This window comes from Phyllostomus discolor, chromosome 9 (assembly GCF_004126475.2).
Source record: "Phyllostomus discolor isolate MPI-MPIP mPhyDis1 chromosome 9, mPhyDis1.pri.v3, whole genome shotgun sequence".
Classification (NCBI taxonomy): Eukaryota; Metazoa; Chordata; class Mammalia; order Chiroptera; family Phyllostomidae; genus Phyllostomus; species Phyllostomus discolor.
Window position 1 is genome coordinate 67095417 of NC_040911.2, and position 20645 is coordinate 67116061.

At 40.9% G+C, this 20645-nt stretch overlaps 1 protein-coding gene and 1 pseudogene across 6 annotated transcripts in view; one reads left to right on the forward strand and one right to left on the reverse strand.

Annotated features, from left to right (window-relative positions):
* Nucleotides 1-18036, forward strand: part of DZANK1 (double zinc ribbon and ankyrin repeat domains 1) — a 135265-nt gene extending 117229 nt beyond the window's left edge. For 3 of the 6 annotated variants that reach the window (XM_036009489.1, XM_036009492.1, XM_036009491.1), the window contains 7 exons: nt 370-491; nt 2839-2913; nt 4713-4809; nt 5228-5328; nt 8454-8534; nt 9054-9181; nt 17799-18036. In XM_036009489.1, coding sequence (XP_035865382.1) covers nt 370-491; nt 2839-2913; nt 4713-4809; nt 5228-5328; nt 8454-8534; nt 9054-9181; nt 17799-17922 — 728 coding nt within the window. In that variant the 3' untranslated portion in view covers nt 17923-18036. Of the gene's footprint in view, nt 1-369; nt 492-2838; nt 2914-4712; nt 4810-5227; nt 5329-8453; nt 8535-9053; nt 9185-16797; nt 16874-17798 lie in introns of all 6 variants that reach the window. The other 3 variants (XR_004899330.1, XM_036009493.1, XM_036009490.1) reach the window with 3 other exon arrangements.
* LOC118496777 lies at nt 12687-15081 on the reverse strand (annotated as a pseudogene).
* Nucleotides 18037-20645: the final 2609 nt, after the last annotated feature.

The window sequence follows — 20645 nt, forward strand, 5'->3', positions numbered from 1 at the left end:
TATACATTGCTATGGCTAGCATGGATATTTTAAAGATGTTAATTCTTCTAATCCATTTGAGCACAATATATGCTTCCATTTATTTGTATCTTCCTCAGTTTCTTTCATTGGTGTTCTTAATTTAAAAAGAATTTTAAAAGAGTAAAAGAAAAAGACCCCATGCACAGCAATCAAAATATGTTCTTTTGAGATTCTAAAATTTCTATAGTTAATCATGTATAAAAAGAAGCTGGAAACAAAAATGGAACTTAGGTTCAAGTAAGTAAAAACCATCACAAAGTTTGGCAAAGAAAAACAACCTTTTTGAGAATGCATATTCCACTTCAGCATTTTCTCTCTTAGCCTCAGAGTAATTATCCATACAGACAGGTTTCTCTTCTTCTTCAGGATACTGGAGAAAACAATTGGATCACATCTCTGCCCACCTCAGGTCTTATGCTCAGAACAACCCTGAATTCCGGGCCCTGATTGCTGAACCCAGGATGGGAAAGGTGGGTAGACTCTGAATGGAACTTCCACTTCACAGTGCCCCATGGGATCAGACTGAAATTCCCCTCCACCAGCTCCAACTGAAATTGCACTTTTCTTGGCTTCTTTCCCTTTCCTGCCCTGCTTCCCTTACTTCCTTACTATCTTCCATTGCAGGCATGGCCTTAATAAGTCACTTGCACATGAGTCTTGTCTTAGGGCCCGCTACTGGCACCCAAGACAGTAAATTGTGAATATCTCAAGCTTTCAGATACTACATGCCGTGGAAATCCTGATGGTCAAAGTTAAATGACCCAGGATAATTTAATACAGCCAAATTGTATATTTAAATTCTATACTATATTAAAAATAGTAGTTATAAGATTTAACCATTTAGCAATGCACTCAATATCTGTACTATGTTTATCATCTCCAGTTCTCAAAACAAACCTGCAAGTTAGAGGTATTACCATTGTGGTAGTTTTTAAAACATGACCACAGATTCTTTGATAGTCTTCCCTTCACAGGATAGAGACTATATCCCCTCATTTTGAATCTGAGTAGGCTTGTGACTGTTGGATAATAGTATGTTGGAAATGATGCTATGGGACTCCCAAGGTGTGGTCATGTAGGCCATATGGCTTCTTCTCACTTGGCATCCTCATCTCCAAAACTCCTTCTTGGAGCCCAGCTATCCTGCTGTAAGAAGCCCAAACCAAGCCCTGGCTGGCGTAGCTCAGTGGATTGAGTGCAGGCTGCAAACCAAAGTGTTGCAGGTTCGATTCCCAGCCAGGGTACATGCCTGGGTTGCAGGCCATAACCCCCAGCAACCGCACATTGATGTTTCTCTCTCTCTCTCTCTCCCTCCCTTCCCTCTCTAAAAATAAATAAAATCTTTAAAAAAAGAAAGGTAAAAATGCAACTAAAATGCAAAAAAAAGTTTGTACAGTGTATGGAGAAGGTGTTGTGACTGATAGAATGTGTCAAAAGTGGATTGCAAGGTTTGGTGCTGGAGATTTCTCACTGGACTATGCTCCACATTTAGGTAGACCAATTGAAGTTGATAGCAATCAAGTCGACATTGAGAACAATCAGTGTTATACCACACAGGACATAGCTGACATACTCAAAATATCCAAATCAAATGTTGAAAATCATTTGCACCAGCTTGGTTATGTTAATAGCTTTGATGTTTGGACTCCACATAAGTTAATGGAAAAAAACCTTTTTGACTATGTTTCTGCCTGTGATTCTCTACTTAAACGTAACAAAAGCATTTCATTTTTAAAACAAATTGCGATGGGTGATGTCATAACAAAAACGTTCCATTTTTTAAAACAAATTGTGACGGGCTATGAAAAATGGATACTTTACAAGAAAATGTGAAACAGAAGAGATCATGGGGCAAGTGAAATGAACCACTACCAACCACACCGAAGGCCAGTCTTCCTCCAAAGAAGGTGATATTGTGTATACAGTGGGATTGGAAGGGAGTCCTCTATTAATGAGCTCCTTCCAGAAAACCAAACAATTAATTCAACAAGCACTGCTCCCAAGTAGAAAAGCTGAAATCAGCACTCAATGAAAAGTGTCTGGAATTAGTCAATGAACTTTTTGGCCAACCCATTATTTCATTGTCAAGTATTGCTCAATTTCCTTTGATAATCTGTTTTGACGGTTTGTTAATCTTTAGCCTAACCCAGGGGTCTGAACACTATGGCCTATGGGGCAATTCTGGTCTGCTATCCAGTTTAATAAATAAAGTTTTATTGAATCACATTAATTTATTGTATAATTATTTATTTACTTATTTTCTGCAGCTGCTTTTGTGTTACCATGGCAATGTTGAATTTTCAAGGCAGAGACTCTATGGCCCACAAAACCTAATACATTTATGAGGTGATCCTTAAATCCTTTGCTGATCCCTGGTTTAATCTAAATCCCACTACTTACAGAGAAACTGCTCAACTGTGATACCAGATCCCTGATTGCCAATGCCTGGCCCCCAGGACACCTTTTCCAAGGTGATGACATCCAGCCATATGGCTTGATTAAACTTGAAGTATGTCTCTTGTAGATAGTATAAATTTGGACCTTGTTTTCTTATCCATTCTGGCAGTCTCTGCTCTTTGAGTATTTATTTAGTTCATTTATAATTAATGAAATTATAAATATGGCTAGATTTGTGCCTGCCATTTTACTATTTATGTTCTAGTTTATCTAGTTTTTGTTTCTCTTTTTTGCCTTCTTTGGTATTAACTAAATATTTGACTAAACTTACAGTTTAACAGCCCAGAATTTCTTGTTGTTGCTCAGGTCACTGAGTCCCATACCCACAGTCGTGAATCCTCTCTAATACTTTTTTAAAAGCTTATCTCTGCTACTGTCCAAGAAGATGGCTATGAAGTTAGCATCAGGCTGAATTATATTCAAGTCTCAAACAAGGTGAGTGAAACCTTCAGGAGTTATTCATTGAAGAATTGACTGAACTAGTAAATTGTGGCATATAATTTATTAAAATGTTTCTGTGTAATCCAGAGAAAGGAAAAGTTTCAATTATTATGAAACTTCACTATAGGCTGACAATTTCATAGAATTAGATAAATAACTGAGCTAAGCCTGAGAGAAGACAGCTTTCGGGCACATAATGATATAGTAAGAATAGGAATTATCAGTCACTCAGTTGGTCCTGTAGTTCTCGGGCTTATTTATATTCTCTGACATCTGATGGCAGGTCTATGTGATACAACTAATCTGGGGAAAGACTGACAAAAATGTTTGCCATTTTTGTCCTATTGGCCTATAAAAAAGAAACCAAATGCTGTGGCCATGTCTCCCTTCATCTGTCCTCTTATACAGTAATGCGGGTATTGCCATAGAGGCTGTGTGTAACAAACATTGATCAATTTTGACAGCTTTAGTGTCACTGGACAAGAAGTCAAAATATACAAAAGGATTAATCAATAGATTGAGAAGAGGGGTAAAACAGGCAAGTAAGATGAGAGGAGGTATCATTTATTAGGTCCTGGACATGTGCCCAGCAGGATGCTGAGTGTCTTTAAAATTAAGATGGATTTATGGACCCTGCCTACCTCAAAGGGAAGCTGGACAGGCATATCCAAGGGGATAATGCACATGAAAGTGTTTTGAAACCAAGTAAAGCACCAAATGCCATGTTTTCCATTGTGGGCTAGAGCAAAGCTTGGGTCAGAGAGGTACTTCAGGAGAAAGGGAGCGAGGGGCATGGGACAAGGCAGGGGCCTGAATACACAAGTGATCACAAATAATGTCTAGATTTAGCCTGATCCAGGAGGAGCTCTGGACTGTGAATGACACCATGCAGTTGTCCCCAACTGAGGCAGGGAGGAGAGAGGCATAACCTCTAGGGTAGAGCAGCACCCAGCTACTGAGGACAGTTGGCTGGAGAAGGGGGTCAGCTGTGAGCTGTTAGCAGCCAACACAGCAGCTGGGATAGGTATGCTGACCAGTTAAGGAGAACTGGGTGGGCACCAATTCCCAGGTTCACTATGTTTTCTTTTTTTCTTAGCCTGCATGTTCTAGTGTTGAGGAAATAGCAGAGGGTTCCCTATGACAGGAGTTGGCAGCCATGTGAGGATAGAGCAGGGTGCCATGCTGTGAAATCAGTCCAGGAGGAGATAGGATGTCAGGTCTGGACTAAGTATTATCTATCCTCATTTTATAAACATTTATTTCATCTCATTTTACTTTTACAACATCCTTTTGAGGTAGGCATAATATTTCCACATTATAGGTGAGAGAACTGAGGCTCAAAGAAGTTAAGCAACTTGCATCTTCCAAGGTCCCCAATCTAGTATTTAAACTCTGAAGCCTAAGCCTCCCCATCATGCTACCCTAATTCCAAGACACAGAAGGGTTTTAAGCAGTGCCAGGACACAGTTACTTACAATTTGTATCAAGGTGACTGGGGCAGCTACATGGAAGGTGGGCTGGTGGGAACTTGTTAGGAGGCCGTTATATTGTTCCCAGTGTGAGAAGAGGGAGCTGAGGCTGTAGTGACTAAGAGGAGGGAACAGGCTGAGGAGCTGTTTAAGAGGCAAAATGAACAGAACATTCTAGTGGGTGATGGAATTGTAGAAAGGGTGCCAGATTTCAGTCTTGATTGTGCAGAGTTGTCATTAATAGAAAGAGGAGCAGGTTGGCAGGGAGGTTGGTGGGACACAGCAGCCTCATCATTCATGGTGCTGAATTTTCTTATTGGCCAGAACCTTTACCTCAGTAAGGAGGTGAATTTCAGCAACCACTTTCTGAGCAATGTCACCAAAGGTGGTAATGGGCTATTCGGCAGCAGGTCCGACTTGGGTGAGTTGTGCCCTTCCATTGATTTTAAAGCCTAGAACATAGTGATTTGGCAAGGATGGCAGAATTGCTTAAAACTTGCCAGCCCAACCACATATCTTACTTTTACATTCCAGCCTTTTTATTCCTCTGGCTTTCCTGAAGGCTTTCACAGGCTTAGGAAGATAAATTGGAGGTGGATGCTCCAAGGGGCCTAAAAACTAGTCACTTCTGTTCCCCTCCTTCCTACGCATTCTCTGGTCCTGGACTGAGAGAAGTGGCTATAGCAGTCCTTCCTGTCAATTTTAATCAAACAGAAATTTCTACAAAACCATTTTACCCTTTTCACCCCTTGAAGGGCATGGCAGTAGACTCTAGCTCTTTACCTGTGAGGAGAGGATGGGGGGACATCATTCTGGTCCTTAACTCTTTGTCATTCCAGTAAGTGACTGCAACCAAACCACCTCAAATATCACTGAAAAAATCAAGAGAATGAAGAATTTTAAGACTAAAACATTTCAAGGAAAGAAGGAGCAGCTTACAGTATGTGTATCCATTGGTCCTTACAGCTGTCTTTGGCCTATTTCATGTTTTATTTTGAGATTTTTTAAAATGGAAGAATACTTTTTTCCATTTTCTGTTCCTTGTTTTATGACAACATTTTTATTTTTGGAATCCTCTAAAATATCTCAAGATTATTAATTAGAATTATTTAAAACTTTTCATCAGTGTCCCAAATCACCTCACTTTCCTTTGGAGTCAGTTTTATGTGCCCATTTTTTTCTTTCTTTTATTTGGTTTGTCTCAAATGTGATGATCCTTGGTTGTCAGGTCATATTAACAAATGAAGGTCTGGTTTGATCTCCTGTCTGGTATGGGTGCCCAGCATGGGTGCCTATCATGGGTATGTGATACTGGGGTCTTTGTGTGGGCAGAGGCAGGAGAAAGCGTTGAGTTCCATAAATTGCCTATGTAAGAAAGCCTTGCCTCTGATGGTGAGGGTGGTGCTGTGAAGTGCTCTGGTGTGGCTGGGCTCTTTCCAAATCCTTTCCTGTGTCTGTCATAGAGGTTGGGACTCTGCCTTTCTTGGGTTTCAATGCTCCCAGTAGAAGCCTTTGTTAGGCAAATTATGGACTCTCTGAAAAATGGCTATTAAGGGGTAAGCAGAGAGCAAAAGCTTCCTTTCCTTGCATGGAAGAGGGAGGACACCAGCTATCTCAGCTATTGACGATAAAGCCCTCTAATGATACATTCATGAATTCAGCCTGCAACCAGCTTCTGCCCTCCTTATTGAGTAACTTTGAGCATCTGCAGGACTCTCTGGAATGCACGCTCATACTTCTAGTGTCTTCACTTGGGTTTTTTCTTTGCTTTGATTTCCCTATCAGTCAGATTCCATCTTTTTTTTTTTTAATTGAATTTAGAGAGATGGGGAGAGAGAGAGATTGAGAGAGAGAGGCATCAGTTTGTTGTCCCACTTATTTATGTAGTCATTAGTTGATTCTTTTTTAAAAGATTTCATTTATTTTTAGAAAGAGGGTAAGGGAGAGAGAAAAAGGAAGAGAAACATTACTGTGTGGTTGCCTCTCACACACCCCCTACTAGGGACCTGGTCCACAACTTGGGCATGTGCCCTGCCTGGAAATTGAACTGGCGACCCTTTGATACCCTGGCCAGGGTTTCATCAGTTGATTCTTTTATGTGCATAGGCTGGGGGTTGAACCCACAACCTTGTCATCTTGGTATGATATTCCAACCAACTGAGCTACCTGGCCAGGGCAGATTCCATCTACTTTAAATCTCTGGGATTCCTCACAATTTCTGATCTACTGATGCTATCCTTTTGGAGTTTTCCACAGCTATTAGAGTTTATTTTTCAAAAATATAGATCAGCAACAATTTCAATGGGAACATTGCCTCTACCACCTTCCCTTATAGCCAGTCCACTAGCTGCAATAGAGCCAACAGATATACTTAGCAACAAGCCCAGAGCCTGGGTCTCCCAGCCAGTGATGGAGATGATACAGTGTCATTTATTTCCTCAAGCTTCAGTTAAGCCAGGCCCCCAGGGCTACCTCAGGGGTACACATATCCCCCACCCAGCTTGCATTGTGATTTCTCTAGAGACAGGGACTCTACTCCTTATCTTGTGTCATGAACACTAATAAATTTGGAAAGAAGACATGAGAATTGTCTTGAATTTAATACTTATGATTCTTTGTGCTCTCTCCCTTCTCCCAGGTTGAAATATTGTCAGTAAGTATAGAGTTCCATAAAGTTAATAATTTTACCATTTTGGATACTCTACCTACTCACTCTGTACATGACCTGAATTCCTCACTGTTACATGCCTTTATTTTCTCATTCAAATTTAGGGAATAAGTAACAGAAACTATATCATCTGTTCACTCATTCAGTGATTACTTTTCAGTACATAGATACCCAGTTCAGTTCTAAGTGTTGAACACAAAACAAGCAAAAGACATAAAGATCTCAGACCTCATGAAGTTGACATTCTAGTGCATTCTGGTTCATTTTTTCCATAAAGAATGGAATTCAGTATAAACAACTGCCCTCACCCTTCAAGATGGGGGGAGTCTAACTCATTAGAGAACCTTGTTCCAAGCTACTTACTGGGAGGACAAAGGGTGGCCCTTACATCTTCTTCTGAAAGGCTCAGAGGCCTTGGCCAGTGTATTCATCCTCATGACTTTCCAGGGAGCCAGGGAGGGATGGGTATCACTTCCACTTTATAAAATGGATCCTGAGTGGGATCCTGTGGAGGAAGCATACTAGAAGTGATGTCTCCTGCTTTCTAGACTGTTTCCTTTAATCTTCCAGGAACCAGCATTTGAAATCCTTTGTATATAAAGAAAGACTAGATAAAGATATCTTTGTATTTTGAAAATATAAAAGATAATAACCTTCAGATTTCTGATTATAGATTGATGATAGATGAGCTTTTTTTTCCCCTCCCAAGCAAGAGGTCGATCTTATTTGTTCACTCATGCCTCATCTGAGCCGTCATACATAGGCTGACTTTGAACACTTTATACAGCATGCAAAGTAAATTTTAGGATTCACCTGGTTGCTTTTCATAGAAATATTCATAATAAAACTAGTGTGGGGTTTCTGGGTTTTAGTGTGATTTCTCATTGCATCCCTGACCTTAATAATATAAAACACTTTGGCCAGTGTAGATCAGTGGATTGTACATGGGCTTGCGAACCAAAGAGTCACCAGTTCAATTCCCAGTCAGGACACATGCCTGGGTTGTGGTCCAGCTCCCCAGTTGGGGGCCACCGAGAGGCAACCACACATTGATGTTTCTCTCCCTCTCTTTCTCCTTCCCTTCCCCTCTAAAAGTAAATAAACAAAAACTTAAAAAAAATAATATAAAACAATGTGAGTGTGGTATCCTTCATCAAGGCAAGGTTTCAAAGATCAGCAAGATTTACATTAGATGTGTTTATTTGTGTTGCTGACTGTTGAAGACCACATACACAACACACACACACATGATCATTCTCATGCTTACCCATCCCTGGGGCTCAGAACTTAACCTTGGAGAGGAAACATTCACCTTTAGGGTTGAGCCTGAGCAAATGGAACTTGACAGTAAAAATATTTTGCAGCAGTAGAAATGACCACATTCTGTAATCCTGCAGCCCGAAGACAGACTCCTGCTTAAGGAAGTTGGACCAGCAGGGGATGGAAGAGTCTCTGTAATTGAACAGTTGCTTGATGAAGTAAGTGAAACCAAAAGCAAGTCTCTCTGTGGTTTCAACCTGTTTCATCTCTGTCTCTTTCAGATGGGAGTTTTGTTCATTGTTGGGATCATTAGTGTGCCATTTACTTAAAAACTGTTTGGGAATGGAGTAAATGGCAAATCCAAAGCTTTACATGAATTGCTACTTGTTGCCAGTTTTTATGGCAAAGTAAATAGGCAGAAAAGTACACGGAACCCAAGTAAGGTGCATGAAGGTGGACAGAATCCCTGGCCTGTGAGACCCCATGTGACATTCACGTTTCATAAGGAAGCAAGGTTGTCTGACTGTCTGCTCCTCCTGATTGGGAAACAGAAGTTTTACTACCCAAATAATGTGATGACTCTGTTGTATGTTGGGTCTCAGGGTTTCTGATTCTCTTCTCTTTGGATTTAAGTCAGTTTAGTTCCATCAGGGAAATTTGTTAGTGAATAAGATGACAATTGAATGCTGCTGAGTGCAGAGTTTTGTGGCAGGTTTGTCCTTTTGCATATGCTGCAGGGAGCAGATCCCAACTGCAGTGATAATGAAGACCGACCTGTTATTACCATGGCTGTGATCAATAAGCACCATGAAGCAATCCCAGTTCTTGTGCAGAGAGGAGCAGACATCAAGCAACAGTGGGGATTGTAAGTCAAACACAATGAAAGAAGAGTCTTGGTGTCATGTCGCAGCCAGCCTATACCTCAAGGGCTCTGCTATGGCAGGATCAGCCTACATGCATGCTCTGTTCAATTTGATTCACTTAAGAACCATTCAAACCCATTGTGGGCTCAGTAAGTGACTCAACTTCTCATATTTTCTAAATCTGTGTAAAGCAAAATTTTAAAAATGGACTGTGGGATTGTCTACATTATAGTAGCTTTTATAAATGATGACATATTTTGCTAATTCATTAATCAATACTAATTCAATTCATGAATTTTTCATGGGACTGGTAGGTTCTTAGCACTTGGGGTGTTAAGCAATGTTTTTGTCATGATCTGAATTATTCAGGCTCATAAGAGAAGAGAGCCCTACAGAAATATACCCATGAAGTTAATGCTGGAAAAAAAAATGCATGGTTGTCTCTGGATGTTAACATTGTGGGGAGGAGACTGGTCCATCTGAGTCCACCACATAATCTCCTGGTGCCGTGGTTTCCCCAGCTGTGAAGCAGGACAGAGAGATACCAAGTCAATATTTTTGCTTCTGTTTTCCTCTGTTTCAAAATTCCCTCTAGTACTTTTATTCAAAATTATGTGGTATGCTATGATTATATTTTCTTCTTTGTGTATTGAAGATACACAAGGTTTCCCCATAAGCCACTCAAAGTCAAATTTTCTTACCCAAAATGTCAAATGGATTCTCTTTACACACCATGAATTATTCAAAATCCTGTCACATTTCATTTTTTCCAGAAACTATGAATAATATATAATTTTTGTATCTTTGACCATCGTGGAATTTATTTTTTAATTATATTTTATTGATTATGCTATTACAATTATCTTGATTTTTCTCCTTTCCCCGCTCCATCCAGCATCCCCCACTCCCTCAGTCAATCCCCACACCATTGTTCATGTCCATGGCTCATGTCTATAAGTTTTTTGGCTACTCTATTTTCTATACTGTACTTTACAACCCCATGTTTATTTCTGTAACTACCTATCTGTACTTCTTAATCTCCGCACCTCTTCACCCATTTTCCCCCACCTCCTCCCATCTGGCAACCATCAAAATGCTCTCCATATCCATGATTCTGTCTCTGTTCTTCTTGTTTGCTTAGCTTGTTTTTTAGATTCAATTGTTGATATATATATATATTTTTTTTTGCCTTTTGTTCATATTTTGATCTTCTTTTTCTTAAATAAGCCCCTTTAACATTTCATATAATAATGGTTTAGTGTTGATGAACTTTAGTTTTTTCTTGTCTGGGGAGCTGTTTATCTGCCCTTTGATTCTAAATGAGAGTTTTGCTGGGCAGAGCAACTTGGCTGTATAGGTCCCAGCTTTTCATAGTTTTAAATATTTCTTGTCAATCCCTTCTAGCCTGCAAAATTTCTTTTGAGAAATCAGCTGACAGTCTTATGGGAACTCCTCTATAGGTAACTAACTGCTTTTCTCTTGCTGCTTTTAAGATTCTCTCTTTATCTTTTACCTTTGGCATTTTAATTATGATGTGTCTTGGAGTGGGCCTCTTTGCATCCCTGTTTGGGATACTCTGTGCTTCCTGTGCTTGTATGTCTATTTCCTTCATCAAATTAGGGAAGTTTCTTTCATTATTTTTTCAGATAGATTTCCAATTTCTTACAATTTCTCTTCATCTTCTGGCATGCCTGTGACGTGAATGTTGGACCTCTTAAAGTTGCCCCAGAGGCTCCTTATATTATCCTCATTTTGGAGGGTGGGGGGTAGGGGAGGGTTTCTTTTTCTTCTTGTTGTTCTGATTGGTTGTTCTTTGCTTCCTTATGTTTCAAATCATTGATTTGATACTTGGCTTTATCCACTCTACTGTTGTTTCCCTATAAATTGTTCTTTATTTCAATTAGTGTATCCTTTTTTCTTTTTTATGTTGTTGAGGTCCCCACTAAGTTCCTTGAGCTTCCTTATAAACAGTGTTTTGAACTCTGCATCTGATAGATTGCTTATCACCATTTTGTTTAGCTTTTTTCTGAAGTTTTGTTCTGTTCTTTCATTTTTGTTTCTTTGTCTCCTCATTTTGGCAGCCTCCCTGTGTTTGTTTCTATGTATTAGGTAGAGCTGCTTTGACTCTCTGTCTTGGTTGTGTGGCCTAATGTAGTAGGTATCCTGTAGGTTCCAGTGGCACAGCCTCCCTTGCCAACCAAGCTGGGCACTTAAGGTGTGTCCTTCATGTGAGCTAAGTACACTCTCCTCTTGTAGTTAAGTCTTGGTTGCTTTTGGCAGATCAATGGGAGGGATTTACCCAGGCCAGTCAGCTTCAAGGACTGGCTATGACCACTGACCACCAACCTCCAACCTCCATGGAGTATCATCTGTACAGGGACAGGGTAGTGGTGCTCCAACATGGTCTGTAGCTGTCCATTGGGTGTACTGGCCCTGGGGTTTCCTGGGTAGTGCCAGCCAAGGTCAGCCTCCACCTGTGTTTTGCCCCAGGCACCCTGCCTTAGCTATAAAGCAATCTGAGATGGCTGCTACTTGTGCTGGGCTTGGAGTTCCCAGGTAAAGGCAAGCTGTGAATCTAAGTTGGCTGCTGCTAGTGCTGAGCCTGGGGCTCACTGAAACAAGTTGTTGCTTGTTTGATAAGATTTAGGAAGTTGTGGAGCATGAGCCAAGACCAGCCATTCATATGGAAAAGCACCTTGAGTGGGCCCACAAGTTGAGTAGGGCAGTCTCTGGGGATCTTCTAGGTGGGTCAAACAGTATTAACCAGGTTGATGGAGTCTCAGATATGGCATCAGCTCACCTGCTCTGTTGGAAGTGGGTTTAGAAAAGGGACAATGGCCTCTGCTCGCCTTGATGCCAAATACTTCAGTTTCTCCCTGTGTACCACTGGCACCTTTCAAGCTGCTACCCCAGTGCTAGAGCTCAGGAGGGAGTGAGTTTGAGTAGGTGAATCTGTGTGGGGGTTCATTAAGAGGAACTGCTTGGGGCTCCAGAACTCTTCCACTGACTCAGTCCCCCCAGGTTTTTGTGGGGACTTATCTTCCTGGCACTGGAACCCTTGGCTGGGGCTCCTGGTGTGAGTGTGGGACTCCTTGCTCCCAAGATATCCCTCCGGAATATTTATCTACCACACATAGGTGCAGAATCAGTCCTTTCTGTGTCTCGACCCCTCCTACTGGTTTGGATGGATGTGGTTTCTTTAATTCCATAGTTGTCAGACTTCCATTCAGCTCAATTTCTGAAATTTCTGAGTGATTTTTGTTCTATATTTTAGTTGTAATATTGATGTGGTTGTGCGAATAGGTGAGCTGTGTCTACCTATGCTGCCATCTTAACCAGAAGTTGGGATTTCTGATTGCTTTTGTTCTTTCTGTTTTGAAAAGGAACATGTCTTCATTAAATCCATAGTCCTATCTTGTTTCTTACTTTTTCTTTACTTTTTTTTTTAGAGATAAATGCTTTATTTGGTAACAAGGAATAAAAGAGGAATTCTTAATTCCTTTTTTCCTCTCTGGTGACTGAATTGCAATAGTCAAATGGATACCAACATATAAGAATTCCCTTGCAGTCCTTGATCTTTTGCAGAAGTGCAAAGGTACTTGAGTTATGTGATTTGCAGTTATTGTTTTCTAGACAGGAGTGCCAGCTGTTGTGCTTTCCAATGTATTAGCAGTTGCTACACTTTCTGTCTTGTCTTCAGGTTTCATGGCAGGAAACAAATACTTCATTCATGTTATGGAGTCTGTGAGAAACATGGTGACTTGGTCAATGCCCAGGCCCCCGCCAGCTGTGGGGCATAGTCTATATTCCAGGGCAGTGTAGAAATTTTCATCTATGAACATGGCCTCATCATCACCAGAGGCTTTGGCCTTGGTCTGTTCTTAGAAAAGCTGTTGCTGCCTTGGGATCATTCAGCTCAGTATAGGCGTTGCATATTTCCTTCTTCACGACAAAAAGCTTAAAGTGCTCACTCAGTCAAACCCTCTTTAGAATGGTGCCATTTTGCCAAAGGGATCATTATCTGTTGGTGATCACAGATGAATGTTGGATTGATGCATGTCACTTCCAGAAATTCCCCAACAAGCTTACCAAGGAGCCTGGCTGTGGTCTGAGGTAGAGAGCATTCAATAGCTTTTGCCACACAGATATCATCAAGAATTTTGCAAGTTTCTTCAGTTTCAAAGAGGTCGGTTTCTGTTGGCTTCACCCCCAGGGCTTTCTCAAGCTCTTCTACCATGCTGATTTTCCGGCAGGGTGCGGTGAAGTCAATCTCGTAGGCTGGGACCTCTGGGCCATCTGGATAGTAGGTGAGCTTGTAACCACCTGTAATGTGCTTTACTATTCCTGAAATCATCCCTGTGATTTCCATGAGATCATGATAGTCTGTTTAGGCCATGTAAAACTAACAGGTGGTAAACTCAGGATTGTGAATCATATCAATTCCTTTATTCCGGGACTGGTGTCCAATTTCATAAACCCAGTCAATTCCATGAACCACTCACGTCTTATGGTAGAGTTCTAGAGCAATTCTCATATAAATTCAGGTCCAGCTCATTGTGGAAGATTACTGAAGGCTTGGCCACAGCTCCCCCTGGAATGATGATCATCATGGGAGTTTTAGTCTCTAGGAATCCCAACTCACCTAAGAAACTTCTTATATATGTGATGATCTTTGAGCAGGTGATGAATTTCTGTCTCACAAAGTCATTCAGAATCAAGTCCAAGTATCTCTGATGATATCTTTGGTCTTTGAGGCTAAAGTGAAGATGAGGTAACATATGCAAGCAAGGAAATAGTGTAATCTCATAGGGAATGATGCTCAGCTCACACTTCTTGGTTTTCCCAGGATTCCCCTGAACTCCAATTATGTCTCCCCAACCCAGTTTGTTATTGATATGAATAAATTCTTCTTCTGATTTATAACTCCTGGAATTGCCCATGACTTGCAACTTGATCTCCTCTCCTCAAAGGTCAAAGAAGATGCACTTTCCCCCAGATGCTCTTTTGGTATGGATCCTATCTGCCACCTTTAAGGTAATGTCACTCAGGTGGTCCCCAGGCTACAGGTGACTGTATTCTTGGATGAAGTGAGTCAGCGAGAAGTCTATATGGAACTTGTGTGGTTATGGGTCTTCAGCATTGACCTGTAGTTGGCAGATGGCTTGGCTGAGGATCTTGTAGTATTGGTTTGGGTCCAGGCCCTCCTCCTCAGCACCTACATCATTGTCAGTGGTGTGGTTGGTGGCAGCAGCATTGGTGGCTTAGTTGTTTCTTACTGAGCTCCTTCTGCTTAGCCTCCTTCTCTGCTATTTTCTTTACAGCTTTCAGGCAACTCTTTAGCTCATTTTTGCTCAGTTTTTCCTTGCCACCATCCACGTTCACTTCAGGCCCATGCACTGTAGCCATGTATCTGGGGGCCTGAGCTGAAAGTGTTTCTCATTTTTTCAATGCCTTTCTTCTTAGAGACATTCTTCTTGGAGTATACTTCTGTTTCAGGTTTTGCCTGATAGCTTTCCAGACCTGCTGCATGGTGGTCATTATAGGATTCCTTTTTAATTGGAATCCACCTGAAGTTATTGTTCACATTTTCCTCTTTCTGGGTTTTGACCCTAGCCAGGATAAAATGTGGCCTCAGGCAACTTCTTCAGAAAAGGTGTATAGAAATAACTTTCTGAGCCCTTGAATGCCCTAAAAATGACTTAAAAAAATTTACTCTTGCTTAATATTTGACTAATATTAATTTCTGTGTTCAAAATAAAATTTCCTAAAGTCTTAGAATCTCTTGCTGTCTTGATTTCTAGCATTCCACATAGCCTATGACATTTCTACAATAAATTCTTATTCATTTGTGACTTATTTGTTCTTCTGGAAGCATTTATCCTGATGTTTGGAAATTTCACAAGGGTATTTTTTATGTGCTGTTTTTCATTCACCCAGTTGACCCTTTAATCTGAAAAGTCATGTCTTTCTTTAGATCAGGCAAAGTTTCTTCTATTATATCTTTGATATTTTCACCTCTCCATTTTTTAAATTCCCTCTTTCTAAACCTCCTATTGGTTTGATGTGAGCCTCTTGAATTTCTTTTTTATTTTTTCATATTTTTCATCTCCCCTTTTCTGTTTTAAGAGATTTTCTTAACCTTCCTATTTAATACATTTTATTTCAACAATCATATTTTTACTTTCTTAGAGCTACTTTTTGTTCTGATTATTTCTTCTTCACAGCCCCATGTTTTTTGTCTGATATTGTCTTCAGTCCTCTTGAGGATACCAATTAGGTTTTCTTCTTTTAAAAAATTTCTTAAGTTTTCGTGTCTTGGTTTTTCTCAGATGTTTGCCATCCTTTGTTGTTTATCCATATTTAGAATGGGGAATGTGCTGGATGAGTGGGAATTCTGTGTATATTAGTGGAGCTTGTCAACTGGGGAGTTTTGAGGGGTAGATGAAGCTGCTCTCTGGCGGGACAAGTGGAAGACTTCCCTCTGGGCATGGCAGTTGCTGACCTGATTCTCACCAAAGGCTCCATTTATCTTGTTCAGAGAAGAGGCCACCATATATTTCTTCTCCATTGAGATAAATTTATGGCTGCATATACATCTGCAGGTACAAGGGATGGAGGTGGTATCAGGGAAATAGCAGGTCTTGGAGAATGCAGAATTCATTTGCTCATCTCATTTCTACTCCAATCATGATTCCCATGTACCATCTTCCTGTCATCTCAGATCAGGAGCCTTTCACAAGTTCTAGAATGCAGACACCACCCAATCCTCCATTTCAGTGATCTACTGCTCCTTCTCTGGGGACCTTCCAGGCAAGGATGAGAGACAGTCTGGCATTCAGTAAAGTATACTCTGTCTGACCTGTAGGGCTTGCTCTGTGGATTCTAAGATTGAGGCTATCATATCATACCGACCCAACTCACTGAAGCCAAAGTCATTTTCCCTGAATAAGAATAGGAGCCTCAGCCCTGAAAGGTTATTATCTTATGAGCAATGTCCAAGACTTGGGACCAAGCCACTGTTGAGACTATGTCTAGTATGTTCCATAAACTCTGGAAAGCTACCAAAATAGTTTTATTAGCATTTGTTAAGTCATCTACAAATCAGATCCTTGTGGGGTTTCTCACTTTAAACAGATAATGTGTTTTGCCCTGTCCGGTGTGGCTCAATTGATTGGAACATTGTCCCATAACCAGAGGGTTGCGGGTTTTATTCCTGGTCAGGCACATAGCTAGGTTGCAGTTCAGATCCTGATCCAGACACATACAACCTTCAGTCCAGGTACTTATGATTCCTAGTATGAGAGTATACAGAAGGCAACCAATCAATGTTTCTCTCTTACATCAATGTTTTGCTCTCTCCCTAAAAAGCAATGGAAACTGTCTGTGGGTGAGGATTAAAAAATAAATAAATAAATGTGTTCATAGATGTTTCACTTTCTATCTAATATCACAGCTTAGCCACCATCACAGTATTTCTCCAAGGGAAGTGGCAGTGAGGGGTGACAAAAGAGATTATCCCAATTTGTTAAGTAGGTCAGTGGGTAAAACAAAGGCCTCTTTGGTCATGTGCTCCCTTTCCAGTTCCTTTAGCCAGGATAATTTTTTTTTTCCCAAATAGCTTCCAAAAATACAGCTCTTCATGAAGTAGCTCTGCTTGGCCTGTCAGGAAGGAAGTGCATTGCTGTTTTACTGGGGTATGTTCCCTGGCCCCTGGGGAGACTTGTGAGGGCCCTAGTGATCCCCTCTGCTTACCTGGGGTGATTTTAGAGGGCCCTGGTGCCTGAATATATAATTAATCCTGTGAATGGGGGCCATTGTCTCACCGTGGCTTCCAGGCAGTCTGAGCTATTCTTTATTTTATTTTTTAAGTATATTTTTATGATTATGCTATTACTGCCGTCCCATTTTTTCTCCCCTTTATTCCCCTCTGCCCTGTACCCCCCTTCCCACCAGCATTCCCCCTGCCCCCAACTTAGTGCATGTCCATGGGTTGTACAGTAAGTTCTTTGGCTTCTCTATTTCCTACACTATGCTTAACCTCTCTCTGTCTATTTTGTGCCTACCACTTATGCTTCTTATTCCCTGTACCTTTTCCCCCATTTCCCCCTCCCCCTCCCTGCTGATAACCCTCCCTGTGATCCTAGGATTCTGTTCCTGTTCTAGTTGTTTGCTTAGTTTGTTTTTGTTTTTGTTTTTAGCTTCAGTGTTGATAGTTGTGAGTTTGTTGTCATTTTACTGTTCATAGTTTTTATCTTCTTTTTCTTAGATAAGTCCCTTTAAACATTTCATGTAATGAAGGCTTGGTGATGATGAATTCCTTTAACTTTATGCATAATGAAAATGTTGCCCTCCTTAAATGTACTTGGTCATAGGACTTTGATGCAATGGTGCCAGTGGCCAGGACTAGCAATTGAACATTTGAAATAGAAAGCCCCTTAAATGTCTCACCCTTTTGAGATCCACCCTTAAGAACAGTGGTCATGGTGTCCTCTTGGGGACAGATTTGGGAAGGTGGGGCCAGGAGGCTCCCAAACTGGCCTCTGTGTTTGGGAAAAGCCAGGCCTTTAGGTCCTAGTGCCCATGTTCTTCAGTTCACCCCCCATTCTCTTCTCTTTCCAGATGCAATGCAAGCATCCAAAAGAAGAATAGTAGCGGACAGACAGCCCATGACCTGGCTCTGACAACTGGGGATGACCTCATCACCTCGCTCTTTGCTGCTAAGCTCCACCTGGATGACTGTTAGATCCTACAGGCTCTGCGGGGCTTCACTTAAAGAGACCATCCAGCTCTGGCTGTTCTTTGTTTCTTTCTGAAATGTGTATTTGAGATTTGGAAATTGAAATTAAGAGGAACTCAAGTTTTCTAAAAATTATATGACAGTGTAAGCCACCAGTACCACAAAGGGCATTTTTTAATGTACCCAGGATAGTCATGAACTTAATGTATGTTTTATTGCTGCTTATTTTAGAATTTTCTTTTAAATTTATTTTTCAATAGATAATAATTGCATGTAATTCAAAGCTAAAAAGTATGAAGAATTATGTTGTGAAAGATCTTCTTTTTATCCCTGCCCCACAGCTACCCACTTCCCCTACCCCTCCTCAAAGACAGCCAATTATACCAGTATCATGTATATCTTTCCAGAAATAGTATAGGTTTATATAAGCACATGCATATAATATATGCATATGCAGCCCTGGCTGATGTAGCTCAGTAGATTGAGTGTGGGCTGCAAACCAACACTCAACAGAGTTGCCAGTTCAATTCCCAGTCGGGGCACATGCCTGGGTTGTAGGCCAGGTCCCCAGTTGGAGACATGTGAGGGGAAACCACACATTGATGTTTCTCTCCCTCTCTTTCTCCTTTCCTTCCCCTCTAAATAAATAAATAAATAAATAAATAAATATATATATATATATATGCATATGCACATATGTAGAGTATACATAAATATAAGTATAGATAACACACATATATATTCTTTCCCTTCTTTTAAGACAAATAATAGCAAACTACATACTGGTTCATCTTGTTCTGTGCATAATATATCTTGTAGGTGGTTCCAAATTAGAATAGAAAAGTTGAGTTTATTTAAAAATGTTTTCTTATGTTGAACTCATCAATATTACTATTGTTATGGTTTGTAATTTGGTGACAAATAATCTTTGAATAAACTACTTGCAAGAATGTGTAACTTTGACTTATTTCTTTTTTTCAGAATGTTGTTTCAGTCTTTGGGTGATCCATTTGTGAAGTCCCTAAATTGTTTCTGTTAATGTATATAACTAGAATATTCATTAATTTAAAATAATTAACTTAGTACAGTAGATAACAGACTTTGTTAAGTGGTTGCTGTCATCACTACCTGTACTTTATTTCCCATGAATGTCTGAGTGTCTGTAGGGAGGACAGGCACAGTCTCTGGAATCCAAGTTCCCAATGGAGTGTGGCAGTGCTGGCCTTGAGTTCCACTGGTCACACCCTTGGCAGTCTTTGTTGGGATGCTGCAAGGGTAACCTGTAACTAGAGAAACCCATGGAGTGTGATAATCTTGTTTGGTGTCTGGGGGTAGTGGAGGGGGAAGAGGAGGTTGCACTGTGTCAACTTTGCGTAGCCAGGACGACCTTTCCCAGAGTTATCTTCTTTTATGGCTCAGTTCAGGGTTGGCTGCAAGAGAAACTGCACAAGGTTTTCAATTTAGAAGGTGGAAGTGAAACAATGGCCACCACTTAAAAGGTGGATTGGGGCACCAGATGCTGCTGCAGCTCATACCCCACAGGCTCTGGAATCAACCAACAGGGAGCAGGATATGGAGTTCAAGACTATTTTCTCCAGACCTCAGAAGGCAAGAAGGGCCCCAAGGGCCCATGGGTTCCTGAAACAGTCATCTCAAAGCTCTTGGAGGTAACTTTACTACCCTGAGTGCAGGAACCACATCTTTACTATTCTTTGGGTTTCCACACTTCCTGGTGGAAAGTTTTGCCCTCTATCCCCCTAGAGCAGGGGTGTCAAACTCATTTTCACATGGGGCCACATCAGCGTCACAACTGCCTTCAAATGACCGAATGTAATTTTAGGACTGTATAAATGTAACTACTCCTTAACTAGGGGCAAGGAGCTCTGTGCTGCTTCTGGGTAGAAACAAGGTGCCTGGCCAGATAAAACAAGGTGGAGGGCCGGATTCGGCCCTCAGGCCTTGTGTTTGCCACCTGTGCCCTAGAGGCAAAACACACACTGGATATCTCACATAGGTCTCTTTCCTTTCGCTAAAGCCCATGGCCAGTACAAATCACTCTTGAATGTCACTCCTTCAGAATCAAATCGCATTTAAAATATGAACAGGTAGCTTAATATTTAAGATGCAAGAACACAGGTTCAAATCCAGAATCATTCTGATCAAATCCAACAGGGTTACATAAAACATCATATAAACATTGAACTACATGTTTTCAGGAAAATTAAATTACATTTCAGGAAGGGCTTTTCCAATTTCTAATTTGATATTATTTATTGTCTTTTATGAAGCATTATTTTTCTTCTAATGATACTGTGTAGGGCTTGATAAGAGAGCAGAACCTCTATAAGTGATATTGTATAAGGGGTTCGTGAAAGGAATTGGATTGTACTTGGTTGTAGGTGTGAGTGAGGCTGGTTGTAGGCCCAGAGTAACTATAGATCAGCAGGGCCACAGTGGGGAAGAAAAGGTAGACATGAAGAGGGGATAAGTGAGGACAAACTGGCACCCTCAGGGACACATCTCCCTCCTCCCTCCTCATAGTCACAGGCGACTTGTAGGAGACACTGGTGCCCATCATCATGGAGCTTGTTCCAGGCTGGGCTCTCCAGAAACAGATGCTGAGACTGGATGGAAAAGATGGTGTGTTTATTTGGGATCAACACTTGTGAAAGGAGGAAGGGGGATTGTGCAAAGGAAGAGGTCAGTGATGCAGGACCAAAAAACCCTCA